Here is a 16366-nt window from a genome sequence, read left to right as displayed (position 1 = left end):
CGGTCAAAGTAGACAAGAGATGGCATATGAAGTCAGATGTAAAATACTCAAATGGAACTCTCTTGAACGTAGAAGAGAATTTATCTCTCTAGTAGAATGTTGTAAGACAGTGTTTGAATTAACTGATTGGTCTAACATTTAACGATGTGCTTGAACTTTGCAAAAGTACTAAACCAAGAGAAAATCATCTATGTAAGTTACAAGCCAAATCTGCGAGGAGTAATTGTTACAAACATTCTTTTTTTGCGTAAGAATGATTTGAACTTGGAATGATCTTCCAAGTGACGTACTACCAGACAGTCCAACAGTGAAGTCACATAAGATCAGACTTAAAAGACACACAAATATCTTCTAAAAGTAATTTCTCATTCCTTACATCTATTGAATTTATTTGAAACAGTTGATATTATTGTCTTAATCTTAATCCTTTTCGTGGTAGGTAGCACATAAGGCCGCCACCAAAGAGTTCCAATTCTGCCTGTCATATCACCACCGTTGAATCAGGCTCCAGGTCCATCGAGCCTCTGCATTTCTTTTTCCACTGATCGTCTCCATGTCGTTTGGGACGTCCTCTTTTCCTCTTCCCAGCAGGAGTCAATCTCATTGGACAACCCTGGGAATGGCATTCGGGGCCATTCTTTTATTGTAATTAAGAGTCTTTCTTTTCATGTCAATTTCAATTGATTTAATTTATTATTATTATTATTATCATTATTATTATTATTATTATTATTATTATTATTATTATTATTTTTATTATTTTTATTATTATTATTAGTAACTCATTTCGCGCCATGTTAACCTTTCGAGCCACTCTACCTTTGATGTGATATATTGTCGTTTCCCCCTACTGTACAACCAAGGCAAAACACGGAAAATTTAAACTTGGAGCAAAAGTCAATTTTTTAACCTCCGCACTCTCAAACTCTATGGAATGAATGAGCACTTGACATTGTACTAATTTACTCAAGTTTTTTTTTATTTTTCTTCACCACGTCTCTACTAATGATATCACTTTCCCACTTCCTATCTAAACCTCAAACAACTCACAAATCCTCAGGAAATTTCCTCTTACGAAGGGCTTGCCCTCTAATCGTCATTCTTTTAATCGTTTCACGGTCGCAATTCGATCTTAATCGACTGGTTTGATAAAATCAAATTTAAAGAAAATCATTCAGTATCTTTATTGAAGGGTAGTCTCATTGCGTCAATCACACAAGGCGGCAAAATGCCTGAAAGCTCATTCCTTGTTTAAGACTTAGTTCTAAAACTTATTTTTGTATCCTGTGTGACCCCTTAATTGTTCCATCAGATGCAAATTAGATAAGGTAAAAACGAGGAAGTAGTCACGCTATGGGCTTCAGCGAAGTCGACCTTAATTTGATAGTTTAAAGACATTTCGCTTTCCCGGCTATAACAATCCAAGCCATTCTCTACCTTGAATCCGCTGTTATCGTGAATTGCTTTGAACGTCGATATTACTATCGTTAATTTTGAAGACCCATCAGGTAGTATTCTTTGATCGCACCTGACGTCACGGCGACCTTGTTGGTGGAAAGAACAATAGCGAAAACGTCTTTTTGGGAATTTGACAGTTATTATGCAAAACTTGAGCAACATTTTTCTATTGTTTTGCCACCAACATGGCCGTGTTATCACGTGAATGCAATCAAAAAATGGACATAAGACTCGAACCTCGGAACCACTGGGAATCACTTGACCACTACACTGCTACCTGCTCAGGGACAAGAAATTCCAGGTTCAAATCTACGGTTATGATTTTTTTATTTCCTTATTTTCTCTGCTACCACAAGTCCTGGGACACAGTGTCCTAAAATTAACGGTAATCAGAGAAGAGATTGCGTTGAACAATTATTTTTGGAGTCTCAGTGTGACTTTACAATCAGTAATAAAGTAGGCTATCGGAATCAGTATTTCCTGATAATAAATACGAAAAAACAAATCAGCTGTCTTTTATTATGTTGTACAATGGCAAGCAACGCTTATTTTTGTATCTTTCGAGTTACAGGTTTTCATTTCGTGTATCCGTATTTCTGTATATTACCAAGGCACTCAAAGCTACTGTACTGCAATTACATTGGGGCTCGCATATATCGTAAGCTTAGTAATAAAGCCATTGATTTACGCAACCAGGTGCCGATATTGCAAATCAAACTGTTGGACAGAGAGCTTGTGGGTTACGACGATCTTCCATATTGCTTCTACTGTTTGACGTTTCTTTCATTGGTTGGTGTATTTCAACTTTCACTTTTTCAAGAATTCCCAACTAATTACAGATTTAGCGGCTGTTAAAGGTTTTCCCAGGCTATTTTTGCTAGCTGAAATAAGATAATAAAGTTTATTAACTTATCAAGATAAGGAAGTTAAGCGTTCCGAATAACTGCCTCCGTCGAGAGCTCTTATCTTTACAAATGGTGGTAGAGCAGAGGCTGAGTAGTCAACAACAACTTCTAACAAAAGCTTAGGCGGAGTTTTTCTAGCGTTGCCACCGCAACCTCGTTCCCAGGGTCCCTCTTCTCTGCCTTCATTGAGAGACCTTGGGAACGAGGTTGTTGACGCCGTTGTTTGTAGATTAAGTAGCACTTGGTGAAAAACCAACCAGTTTGTTAAAAATTCTGCGTTCAGGCTTTTCAAAGGGGTTGTGGCTATGTAAACATTGAATTAAGGTTATGCTATTTGTGACCGATATGTGATTTAATAACTTCATTTTACTACACTTTGATTATTACGACGGAACAGAGAAAGACTGGAAACAAGGTCTGACAACGTGACAGTCTCGTCCTTGTAAAATAAATGTGCGCGTTCTAACAGCAAGGACAAGCTTGGATTTCCTGGTGTTCTTAAAAAAGAGCAGAAAGACGCAGTAAATAGCTACTAAATAGCGGTGATATTTGAGCGGTCCTGCTTCAATAATCACACCTTTTGAGACATATCATCGATCACCAGATTAGAGAAGTTAAAGAACCTCGTTGGCGGCTGCCAGGCTGGAAGATGTGAAGAAGAAGATCAAGTTAGTTTTCGCACCGACAGAAGATGTCCTGGACAAGGCATCTTTTAAGGTGCTGGAAGAACATTCTAATAACTTCACCAACAGATTGTCGGCAACATTGGCCACCAATCGTACACATCAGAAACATAGACAGGGAAACGGTAACGGTTAGCTGAAAATTCCAGTTTTTCCAAGTGAAATAGGAATTGTATTCCCAGCAATATTTACACTGGGATCGCTTTGATTGGTTATCAGTTGACATCAAAGCCATGCTCGTCACAGATAATTGGAAATGGGAGGTTTCGCAAATCTCGTGCGGTTGATTACAGGCGGTTTCTCGCTTTTTCTCCTCGCCCCATCCCGCTTCGCAATCACTTTAGACTTTAATCTAGGTTACATTCAACCTTTCCTTCGAAAGTCAAACCCGGAGGAAACAAGCGTCTAAAATACACCAAACTGCCTCCTTCGCAGGCTAGAGAGCACTCAGGCCAAGTCTTTTTAGTGTTGAAAATATTTCGAGTGGTTTGTGGTCTATCTGGACAATACAGGGCTTTCCGTACCACACCATTGCTAGTGTCTCTCTTTCAATGTTGCCATAGTTGCCTTCTGCCCCAGGGAGTGCCTTTTACGAGTAGCAAACAGGTTGATCATTTTGTAGGAGAACCGCTCAGACTCCTCTTTGTGAGGCATCAGGTTGGATTGTAGTTTCAGCATGTTTGTTTAAAGTATCTGAGTACAGGCGCTGTAGAGAGTTCTTCTTTGACTACTGGGAATGCTCTGTCGTGCTGATGGGCCCATACGTAGGCAGTTTTTTGTTGTTGTTAGGTCTCTTAGGGGTGTCGTTAGTGTTGCTAATTTGCTTGAATATCTGGTTAGGTAATTCACTAAACCGAGGAAACTTTGGATGTCCTTGACGCTTCATGGTGGCTCCATGTCAAATATCGCTTACACTTTCTTTGTATCTGACTTAACATCGTCTGCTGTCAATTGATGTGTTTCCATAGACGCTTACTTCTTTACGTTTCAGTTGTATTTTGTGTTTGTTGAATACGATACCTTGTTCTCTTGCACGTTAAAAACCCACTTACTCATGTCCGGTCTTTAAAGCGCGCATGACGTTACGAGACGATCACACAACTACGAAACAGTCCTAAAAATAACTCTAATATTTTACGTGACCAACTTATTTTCTCCTTTGCTAATTCTGATACTAAGTGCTTGGTCTCGCAGTCTTACGAAAGGCTACAATCCTCTTTTCATATCTTGAGCTAAGATTATTTGACACAATTCTTGTGCCGTTAAAACCGTATATCTTTCATTCCGTCAAAGAAAAAGAGGAAGAGATGTTCCACTAGAGGCTAATGTTTTGTGGGACTTCAAACTACCATTTCGATTTCACTTGATATTTTCATAATTCATTACTAATTTTGTGGGAAAAGTCGATAGGTTTTAGTTTGTATAATTAAAGGTATTCCAAGCAGCAAATATTGCCACTTGCAACATTGTACCGACAGAGCAGGTACACGGCTTCAAGGTTCAGCGACCTACTTACACCGAAAACTCAAACAGTTCGAACATTTCTGTGTCGCTGATCTGAAACAAATACAGAAACAGCATTAATTAAGCATTTCTGTAACTTCTTCTACTTCGTGAAATTTCTTATTGTTTGAAGAAAAAAGAATTTGGCCACATTTTATTGACTCAAAGTGATGGTTTACTTAGATTTGGAAATTTTGATAATGAAACCAAATCATGCTCTTATCTCATCGCATTGATTGACGGATTATGGGCCTTATATATGGCGGTAGTCAACGTTATTTTATTTTACCGCTTGGCCTTTGTCTGAGTGCAAAAAGAAACAAAAAGAAACAAAAATAAACTAAGGCATGACGGAGTGGGGGCAAAAACAGCATTACAAATTAAGGTGGTCAAACGCTGTTAATTAACGAATTGCCAAAGGTATTAATTAAATCTCTCGTCATATTGCAGCGCCTCATCTGTCTCCAAAAAGCTCCACAGTCTAGGGCACTACTATGGCATAAAATAGGAAGAATATCTGTTTACATTCATTGTTTTTGAACGATCCACTTGAACAAAAGAACCCTTTGTTCGAAAGCCAACATGGCTCTGGTTGGTCCATTACAATAAAAAATGTGAATTTAACTATGTCTTCCCTGTTGACTGACTGTCATTGTATCTAAAGAAACGCTTACAAAAAGTTCAAAATGGTTTCCGGGCTTCGTTATGAAGAGACCTACAAAACGAGGCTTATTCTTTATAAGTGGGATGGCTTTCGATAGTAGAGGAGACGAAGTACACAGGGCTCGCCGTTTATAAGCATTTATCATTGGAGATTCTCAATTAAACAAGAGTTGAATCTTCTCGGTAGCACACTTCGCCTCTCCTCCCAGATTAAGTTCAAGATACGGTTGGACCGTTTTCAAAAGGTTCCGTGAGATTTCGGTTATGAAAAACCATTTGACATCCTCATTAGCTCATGAAAGTATAAAATGCTGGCGATTAATATTTGTTGAAAACTAACTTAGAAAACAAGCAAAACGAAAGGACCAAAAACAAGACACTTTCTGAAAAAATAAATGGCTTTGTCAAAAAAATTGCCAAAATGTAAAACGCTCTTACAAGGCATTGACAGCCTTTGTTTTTGTTAATTTACTCTTTTCTAAACACATCGCTTTGTGGCGTTGTCATAGTCGTCGTCATCCTCGCTAAACCGCCCATTAACGGCGCGGGGACTCAGGGGACTCTCAACGGTAAACAAAGGAACTTTATTTAAGTGTCTAGTCGTTCTAGCGCTGGAGTGCTAATTGGGAACACTGTGAACTGAAATGAACAATGAAAGTAAATCAAGTCAAATGTCGGTTTTTGAGGAGAGGGGAAACCGCAGTACCCGGAGAAAACCTCTTGGTGCAGAGTAGAGAACCAACAAACTCAACCCACATATGACGCCGAGTCTGGGAATCGAGCCCGGGCCACATTGGTGGGAGGCGAGTGCTCTCACCACTGCGCCATCCCTGCACCCTAAGATGTCGTGTTCCGTTTATTACCGCATCCTTTCCGGTTGGTTTCTTAATTTCCTTTTACATTCCTTGCCCTTTTCATTAGGTTTTCTTAGCAATTCTTCCGGAAGTCGCTCTTTCGAATGTTTGACATAGTTGAGGATTTGCGTTCTGTTCAAGTTAATGTCCATTTTTTAGATTCGACTTCTTGGTCCGTCTTGTTAAGACTCGCAGCTAATGGTTCTAGTTCATAGACAATTTAATCATTTTTTGTTGAGGCAACGAGATGATATTTTACTGTAACGGCGAGCGACTCTCAAAGGCAAACAAGAGGTGTCGTGAACCGCTTTATTATTCTTTTTATTAATAAATGATATATCTTCTTTTATTCAATCAAGTTTACGCCTGTTTGCGGATGACTGTGTTGTGTACAGAGAGGTAGTTACCATGCAGGAACTCAACTCCTGCTCTTCTCTGGCGAATCTTATCTGGCTGCTCTCCGGAGGACAAGAGTAACGCATATCTTACCATTGTACTCCCTAAATTGGAGTATTCTAGCAAAGTATGGAATCCTTACATGCAGTGCAATCTTGATATAGAGATAATCCAACGTCGTACGGTTAGATTTGTCTTCAATGATTATTTCCGTTTTAGCCATGTCTCTCCAATGATTGATGTACATGGTTGGGACTCGTTGGAACATCGCAGATTTGTCAACCAAATGCGTACGTTTTATAGGATCTACAGGGTAGAGCATATTGCTATCTCTCTTCCATCTGAGATGTCCCAAAATACAAGAGCTTCACGCCGTCGCGACTGTGCACCTTTTCACCAACTTGTTACATCAAATGATACGTATAAATTTTCTTTTTATGCTATCTAGTGCCAGAAGGACTTGTAATTCCTGAATCACTAAGTGCTTTTAAAGTCATTATCGGTCAATGTGGGCGTTTTTTACTGTTTAGATTTCGCTTTATTAATTCATACATTTACTTCAGTTTTATTATTTTGTTACTTAAGTTTTATTATCTTAAACCTCTAGTATAGTTTTTACTATTTTAGAAGTATACCGATTGAAGATTAACGAGGTGATTCCGAAAGGACTACCTTACGGGCTTGACCTCGAAATAAATGAAATTATATACTTGATTTATTGATTTATTCCCTTCACACCAACTGCAATATAATCTTGCCCAAGCCGTAACCTGAAACAACAAGTTGTAAGCTACTGGGATACTTTGGAGAAACAACTTGTCTGGATATTCAACTCCCTATGGTGATGAAGAGAAAACTAACGATACCGTGCTTGCTACAAAATCGTATGGTGGATGCGAGGCCAACTCTAGCGATCCGAAAGGCTACAAAACTTGAGCAAGATAAGATTGATAGTAGTAAGACTTCGGTATTGAAGTCAATCTTAAGGAATCTTCGCAACGACTACTATGGTGAAATTAACGACTAGACTGGACCACTAAAACTAACACATAACACTTCCATACCAGTCCTTCTCTTGTTTATGAGGATAGCTACTACCCAATACTTCAGTATAACTTGGTTCGAGGTAATTTGACTCTCATGAAAGCGCGGGAACTGCGTATACTGATCATAAAAGAGGACGCGTGTTGGTTTTGATAACAACTACAAGGCTTAATTTCAATCGTTCCCTTTAATTTAAGAACGGAAATACCAGATTTGAAGCAAGATTGCAATAAGTCATTGAGCGCCCTAATATTTTGGAGAATCCCGTGCTGTACGCTTTGGTAAGTCCGGACTGGCATGATCTTCCCATCTCTACAAGAGGGCTAGATTTTCAATGGATCTCAAACTGACTCCAAACAAATTTGTTCGGGTACATGTACTCCGGCTTTTCTCCTTCATCAAAATCGATGCCAACGGTTCGTTGTAATTACGCTAAAACGCACTGTCCATTAAAGCCTCGATATCTTCTGCTGTCTCTCGACTAGTTTTATCACAATTGGTTGAAGTTAATAAATTCAGCAATTCTGAGCTTTTGACTTCCTCAGAATGGCATTCCGCACGACGAATAAAAATTGAAGACGTTTTCAATTTTACGTTAGTGTCAAGTCAATACCTCATCATCGGGAAGTCAGTGGAGCAGTCCACGGGAGTAGTCCGTAGGGAAGTGCACGGAGTAGGGGTTCAATTGTTTTTACTCTCCCTTCCCTTAAGTGCATTTCTTGCCATTCCACATGCTTTTCTGGCATCATGTGTTATTAAATGAGACTCCTTTCCAAGGACCTTCAAATTTGGACGTAGCATACTGTAACTCGTTCATTGGTGAAGACAATTATCAGAAGCGAGAAGTTGAAAATGAACGATTCGTTAAAAATGATGGTAATTTGATGCAAGCGGATTTCAACGTCAACATTACTCATGTCTTAGAATACAGCCGACATTTAACATCACAAATTGTCCATGAAATGCTGATCCTCATGATCAAGTAAGGACAAATTAAACTGCTGCATTTACCATGACCTAAAAATAACCCTAACCTTAACCCTAAGACTTAAAGGGCCACTTCATGTTGGATATCAAAATTGGACTTGCCGATCTAATCACTTACATATCTCAGTGGGTCATAAGTGTATTTTCGTCAGAACGAATTTTGCAAGTCAGATTTCCCCGGGGAGAACTGGATTACGTTCCAAGAGAAAAATTCAAGTTGTTAATTCCTTTCTTGGGACCGCAGAACGGATTATGTTCTGCGTATAATAAAACTTAAACCACAGGGCGTGTCTTCAGCAATAAGCTTTTAACTTTGAGTCATTGATTTCTTAAAGTCCGACTAATAAGAGAAATGGAAAAAAAATGTCATTGATAATTGCAGGTACTGCGTTATGGAGGCGACCTTCGATTGGCTCGGCAATCTTACTCTCACTAAATTTTTATACTTGTTGGGTATGTACAAGAGAAAATAAGGGGACAGAGAGGGAGGCTCAGGGCGTTGGCCGGGATATGTCATGTCCACGAATGTTATTGCCTCGCTCTCAGGTTCTTAGTGAAAAGATAAAACGCCGGCGCACGTGGAAGCAGATGAATATATATATTTTTTCAAATTTTAGACCAAGGTTGGCCTGCATGCGGACGTCTCGGAAGACAGACTTCCGCTAGAACAAAGACTACCGCTCGTCTAAAAATAACTTTCGAGGACATGACATATCCCAAGAACTGGACCGGGAGCCTCTCTCTCCGTCCCCTTATTTTCTCTTGGTATATATTATGAAACTCAGTGCTTTATTTTACTAGATTAAAAAAAAAAAAACTTTGCATAACGGATGCGAGAAAATAAAGATTTAAAGGATCCAAATTTTTAAACTCCCAAAATGTAATGGCTGTGAAGAGTCCATTTCCACTGAATCTGTGCTTGCAGCTAAAGACGATTCCCTAATTGTAAAACTCAAAAAGTATTGTTTAAGAGAAGGAGGTGGAGTCCAAAATACGTACTGTAGCGCAGGCGATCACCATAGCTACCCCCTTAGGAACAATTGTAGTCACGTGACGATGGTGCAATAAGAATTGTGCTGAGTGTTGTGTTAACTGTTGATCAGTGATTAAAAGAAATCAAAATGTTTTATTTTGGAATTGTGGCGCTACATTGGTGGCAGCGGTGAACAAAACTAACTTTACGTAACCCCTGGAGATATTTTGATGGTTTGTGCGAGCGAATATCATCGTTTTGTGTGGTTCTTTGTGGAAATTTTACTTGTTTGTTTGCTCGTGTGGTTTAGGCGGTCTTCAGTGGCGGGAAAATCAATCGTGCACGTGGATTCAGGATTCAAAGAAATGAGTTGTTCGACGCCAGCTAACCCTTTTAAGCCGGAGAACCCGTTTACACCAGCGTCTGATTCATCTCCGGACCTGTCAGTAAATTATTTTGGAAGTTCAAGTCGGCGATTTCACTCTGCAAACCCGTTCGCACTCCAGAACGAATTGGATAATTTTCCAACAGAGTTGTTTACACACCACCGGAAGTTTCTCACACCTGTTAAAAATCCTGCGGATTATGATGGTACTCAGTCGTTACGAGATTATTTGAAACACTTTGAGCGTTGCTCTGTTGTTAATGGTTGGAACAAGGAAGATGCTGCTGTTTTCTTGGCCGCAAGCCTTCGCGGCGAAGTTAAAAAGGTGCTAAGTGGCATGTCCGACAGCGACTGTCGAAATTACGCGAAGATTGTTGACAAATTGAAACTTCGGTTTGGTGTTGAAAAACAGCGCGAGTTACACCAGGCCCGTTTGCACAACCGTCGCCAACAGGAAAATGAAAGTGTTCAAGCCCTTTCTGCAGATATCCGGTCTATGTCAACTCTCGCTTATCAGAATTTGTCCCCTGGCACTAAGGAAAGATTTGCCGTCCAGCATTTCATTGATACTAGCAAAGATCGAGATGACAGGCTTCGGCTACGCAGAGAAAAACCACGCACCATGGACGAAGCCCTGTTGCTGGCCTGTGGACTTGAAACATTTCGTCTCTTGGATAGAGATCGGCCAAGAAGCTCTCCAAAGGTTTTCTCTGTTGATGAAGTGCAAAGCGACCCGGATTTGTTCAAGCTCAGTTCGAAATGTTACGGTCTGACCTTCAAGCACAACAACAACGTCAAGAGACTCAGCAAGTTGTTCTCCAACAGCTAGTTCAGCAGTTACAGCACCTCTCCCAGTCAATGTTTGTGAACACCACTGGAAGCCAGCGACGCCCACCTGCCCCACGTTATTTCAGTCGAAATGGTCCATGCTGGGATTGCAAGGAATTTGGCCATTACCGTCGTAACTGCCCTGCAAGCAAGTCACATGAACAAGATAATTTGGGCTCGGGAAACGCTAGCAGGGTGTCACCCAAGGACCAGGGGGATGCTTGAGTGACAGTGATGTTAGCCCCACTACTGTTCCTAAGCAGGATATGACTTATCCCAATGTGTCGATGGAGACTAGGTCACAAGTTGGTAATAAAGTGCAAGGCCTTTATTTGCCAGGTTTTATTGGTGGAACTCGTACTATGTGGTTGATAGACACTGGTGCTGATCGTTCAATTTCGTCGTTCAAGATTTATAATTCTTTACCTGCTAGTGCCAAGTTCAGTTTGAGTTCAGCTAATTCTGCGATTGCTCTTGATGGTCAGCAAGCAAAAACACATGGTCTAGGACAAGTTGTGGTGCACCTGGGTACTAAAGAGTTTCATATGCATGTGATTGTGGCTGAGGTTGAAGATGAGGGCATTCTGGGTATGGACTTCCTGTCACAAGTTGATTCGCATATCGACATTTTAAAAAACCAAGTATCAATTAATGGAGAAGTGTTTGAGTGTTCTGATTTCAAGAACCAGCCCCTTAGTTCAAGATTTATCGTGCGGCGGTCCACAATTATTAAACCTAACACTGAGATGATTGTTCCAGTCACCGTTCACAAGCGTTCTAGTAACTTAAATCCTAAGGCATCTCCATTAGGCGTGCAATTGTTAGAGCCTTGCCTCACCCCACATTCGCAACAAAAGGGCCTCCATGTTGCAAGGACTCTAGTGGATGTGAAAGAGGACAGAGAGTTCCCTTTACGGGTTTTCAATGTTTCCAACCAAGCTTACCACTTAGCTGCTGAGACTGTGGTTGCCCGTCTAGGCCAGTTACTGATGTCACTTTACTGGAGCTTTATGAGGAGAATAACGAGAGTGTTATGGGCCAAGCCAGAGTAGTAACTCAGCATTTATCACGCTAACAAGCTGGAGGAACTCTACCAGAACCCCTTCAGGAACTCCTTGGAAGGAGCTCTGAGCATTTGACTGTTACTGAAACTGAGAGAGTACACGAGTTACTGTACAATTACCAACATGTGTTTTCCTTTTCCAACGGGGACTTGGGCACTACACATATGGTCGAGCACAGAATTGAAACAGGCAGTGTGCCCCCAAACCGACAACAGCCCCGGCGCACCTCTCCATGGAAACATGATAAAATGGAACGACAGTTAACTGATCTCTTGCAGGAAGGGAAGGTAAAAGAATCATCCAGCCCTTGGTCCTCCCCAGTTGTGCTGGTGACTAAGAAGGACGATAGGCAGAGGTTGTGTATTGACTACCACCGGTTAAATGCAACAGCGGTGAAGGATGCCTTTCCCATACCACGAGTTGATGATTCACTCGCTGCTTAAGCGGCTCGAGATGGTTTTCCACGTTGGATCTTGCCTCCGGTTACTGGCAAGTGGCAATGGACACGAACACCCAAGAAAAGGCAGCATTTGTAACCCCAAGCGGCTTGTATGAATGGAACGTGATGCCATTCGGGCTTTGTAACGCGCCAGGTACATTTGCCAGATTGACGGAACTTGTCTTGAAGGGTCTACATTGGAAAATCTGTACCTACAAGGTACAAGATCTGCATTCGAACTGATCATTGCCCCTTGCGCTCTGTCATTAAAGCTAAGGACCCAGAAGGACAACTGGCACGTTGGATTGAATTTTTAAGTACGTTTGACCAGTATCGACAGAGACAACGACACCAGAATGCTGATGCCCTTTCTCGTCGACCTTGCGATGACGGTTGTAGGTGGTGTAACGGTTAGAAATCTGAGAAACAAGTGTCCTTTGTTCATGTGGGTCTCCAGACAGCAATGCATGTCCATAACCAGAACAGTGGGCAACCAGCGGAATGTGAACGTCCTGTTGGTGAGAGTTGTGCCACGGTCAGGCTGGAACCATCATGGACTTCCCCACTACTTGAGGGAGCAGCAGGAAGCAGATCCTGATCTTAAGGTCATCATTGCATTGAAGGAAGCCATTGTGGGAGGAGGTGTCGCCTCAGAGCCGTGCTGTAAAGTCCTTGTGATCACAATGGGACCGGCTGCTCCTCAGAAACCGTGTACTTTGTCGAAAATGGGAAAATGACTGGAGATCAGACGAACAACCAGATTTTTCTTCCCTTCATTCTCCGAACTGCCTTTGAAGCTCATCATAGCCAAACGACTGCGAGTCATCGTGGTGTGCGAAAGACCATAAAAGCCCTTTAGTCTCGTTATTATTGGCCAGGCCTTACATCAGCAGTTCATGGATTGGTCGCCAGTTGCCATGTTTGCGGATCAAAAAAAGCGTGGGTAAGGAAGCGTCGCGCTTCTTTACAACAGTACGTGGTAGGAGCTCCCATGGAACGCATTGCGATTGACATTCTTGGTCCACTGCCAAAAACTCCACGAAAGAACAAGTTTGTACTGGTGGTTAGTGATTACTTCACCAAATGGACTGAGAGCTACCCAATACCAAGCCAGGAGGCCACTACTGTTGCTGAGAAGTTGGTGATTTGTCACTTTGGCGTACCCCGTGAAATAAATAGCGACCAAGGAATTAACTTTGAATCAAGGGTCTTTGCTAAAATTTGCAAGCTTTTAGACATAGAGAAAACTCGCACTACCCCATTGCACCCCCAGTCCGATGGACAGGTGGAACGCTTCAATAGGACCCTCATTGAAATGTGAGAAGATCAAGGAAGATCAGAAGGACTGGGATCTTCAGCTACCAGCTTGCATGATGGCCTATCGAGGTGCTGCTCATGAGTCAACAGGGGTTTCGCCTAATCTCTTAATGCTGAGTAGAGAACTGGAAGTTCCTTTGGATGCCATAACGGAGGCACCTCCCGATGCACCACCACTCAAGACGGACTACGCCCAAGCTAGAGCTGTTCAAAAGAGATTGGCCAGTGCTCATGATTTGACTAGACGACATTTGAGCAAGGCAGCCATGCGCCAGAAACGGAGCTATGACAAACGCCTTGCTGGCTGATTCTGTTTGGCTGCACAATGTTCGGAGAAAGAAATAGAGAAATTCCAAACTTGACTACCCTTGGGAGGGGCCTTATTTGGTAATATCAGTGTTGTCTGATGTAGTGTACCGAATCCGGAAAAGCAGGAAGGCCAAGCCGAAGGTTGTTCATTCAGACGGATTAAAGCCTTACTTGGGACCCCCACTGGAGAGAGGGATAATAATCATAATAATAATAATTATTATTATTATTATTCTTCTTATTATTATTATTATTATTATTATTATTATTATTATTATTATTATTATTATCATCATTATAACGAGTGAGAGAAGAAGAGAGAAGCATAAGGGAAGTAAGAGAGCAGAGGTGGCAAGGAAAGCTGTTCGGAGAAAGATGGGATGATAACAAAGTTATTGACTGCTTCACTTGGCTTAGTAAGTGGAAGTCTGCACCTGTGCATACTGTTGCTGGAATCTATACCAGCAATTACTCCACACTAAGCTGTACCACCAGAGCAAGACGAACATGCTGACCACCTCGGATGCCACGTGGAAAATGGCCTGAATCTATGGCCCACGTGATTAGCAGTTGTGGTGCCTTGGCACAGACTAGGTACATGCAGAGACACAATGCAGCCTTGAAAATCCTTTTCTTCGAGTTCCTGAAAGACTTAGATCTTATCCAGAGTATCCCCCCTTGGTACTCTCCAGTCTCACCTAAACCCGAGTACAAGAGTGACCGAGCGTGCGCGTACTGGGATGTGCCAGTATTCGCTGAAAATACGGAAGTCGGAGCTAACAGAATTGATGCGAGAATTGTGGACAGAAAGGAGAAGAAGATGATCCTTAATGAGATGAGCTGCCTTTCAACAGAGAACAGGAGGAACAGGAGAAAACTGACAAGTATGCGCCGTTAAGATGGGAGATGCGCCAACAGTTCCCCGGCCACACTATCACACAGCTTAATGTGATACTTGATGTACTAGGATCCTACTCTATGGAGATGACGGAGAAAGTTAGGAAGTTTTTAGGTTTGGATAGAGGGAACCAGGTTTTGTTTTATATGCAGAAGGCAGTTTTATCGTACACCCTAAACATAGCAAGGTCTTTCAAGGTTTCGACGAGTTATTAAGGAATATAAACTCTTGTTCCTTTCTCAAATGTTGGCTCGTTTGTAAATAGGTTTAACAGTAGAGATTCTTACACAATAGTGCCTTTTCCTACTTGTATCTGTAAGCATACTTACGTACAACATACTGCATAATAATAATAATAATAATAATAATAATAATAATAATAATAATAATTCAGTTTTCAAATGCGTTTAACAACCAGTATATTACAAGATATGTACAATAGTAAAATATATAAATGTATATAAATATAAAATGGTAGTTGAACCAAAAAATACTAGAAGAGTAAGAACTAATATAAAAATAATAAAATCTAATCTAAGCATTTAAAATCATTAAACGCTTGTCTAAAAAGAAACGTTTTGAGTTTGTTCTTGAATAAATTAAAATTATCAACCTTCCTTATAGTCAATGGTAATGTAGTCCACAGATTAGGTGCGGCAGCAATGAACGCCCGATCACCAATTGTAGCCAATGTTTTAAAGTTGGGTCTGGAAAGTAGGAATTGATTGTTCGATCCGAGACCATATTTTGAGTTCATTTGGACAGATAATAAACTTGATAGGTAGTGTTGTGTTGTGTTGTGAAGACACTTAAATGTAGTAATAATAATCTTATAGTCAATTCTGAATTTCACAGGTAGCCAATGTAAGTCAAATAGAAGTGGTGTTATATGACAGAAGGTAGGCATGCAGTATACAATTCTAGCGGCTGTATTTTGTACTCTCTGTAATTTTGATATCAAATTTTTTGGTAGCCCATACAAGAGACCATTACAATAATCCCATCTACTCGAGACAAATGCATGTATTAGCTTCTCTGTGGAATCAGTACTATCATCTGGCTTGAACGCTAGATACATCTGCGTATCGTCAGCATAACAGTGTACACTCAGTAGATGTTGCTTAATGATGATAAACAGCTCGCTAGTATATATAGAAAACAACAACGGTCCCAAACAAGAGCCTTGTGGAACACCGCAATTTAGGTCAAAACGGGACGATTTGCCATTGCCAATTACAATACGCTGAGTTCCATTTGCCAAATAAGATCTTACCCAACTAAGTGCGCTATCCAAGATACTAAACCTGTGTTCAAGGCGATGCAGTAAAACGTCATGACCCACTGTATCGAATGCCGCACTGAGGTCAAGAAATACCAGAAGAACAACGTCTTGTTTATTCATATGAAGCAAGATGTCGTTACACACTCGCATCAGTGTAGTTTTATTGCTATGGAAAGAGCGATACGCCGATTGAAATTCAGGAATAAGTTGTTAGAAGACATATGTTGAAATATTTGTTGGGCTACTACCCTTTTCGGGATCTTTGACAGGAAGGTAAAGTTACCCACAGGACGATATATTTTTTTTTTATTAGATCCAGGTTAGGTGTCTTCAATTTTGGCTTAATCAAGGCCTCCTTCCAGATATCAGGGACAATGG

At 40.9% G+C, this 16366-nt stretch overlaps 2 protein-coding genes across 2 annotated transcripts in view; both read left to right on the top strand.

Moving 5' to 3' along the window:
* Positions 1 to 10680, top strand: part of LOC138037242 (uncharacterized) — a 14651-nt gene extending 3971 nt beyond the window's left edge. The window contains exons 2-4 of the mRNA XM_068883214.1: positions 1 to 38; positions 5806 to 5828; positions 10021 to 10680. The exon at positions 1 to 38 is cut by the window's left edge and continues 88 nt beyond it. Of these exons, the coding sequence (XP_068739315.1) occupies positions 1 to 38; positions 5806 to 5828; positions 10021 to 10680 (721 nt within the window). The remainder of the gene's footprint in view (positions 39 to 5805; positions 5829 to 10020) is intronic.
* Positions 10681 to 13459: 2779 nt separating this feature from the next.
* Positions 13460 to 13807, top strand: LOC138037240 (uncharacterized). Its single transcript, XM_068883213.1, has one exon. The coding sequence runs from the start codon at positions 13460 to 13462 to the stop codon at positions 13805 to 13807; it is 348 nt and encodes a 115-aa protein (XP_068739314.1).
* Positions 13808 to 16366: the final 2559 nt, after the last annotated feature.

Source organism: Montipora capricornis, chromosome 2, assembly GCF_036669925.1.
Source record: "Montipora capricornis isolate CH-2021 chromosome 2, ASM3666992v2, whole genome shotgun sequence".
Taxonomy (NCBI): domain Eukaryota; kingdom Metazoa; phylum Cnidaria; class Anthozoa; order Scleractinia; family Acroporidae; genus Montipora; species Montipora capricornis.
The sequence above is the reverse complement of the archived record's forward strand: the minus strand, read 5'-3'. Positions and strand labels throughout refer to the sequence as shown.

What these genes read in the sequence shown, in the direction of transcription:
- LOC138037240 (XM_068883213.1), top strand. Translation starts at nt 13,460, where the DNA reads ATGGACAGGTGGAACGCTTCAATAGGACCCTCATTGAAATGTGAGAAG.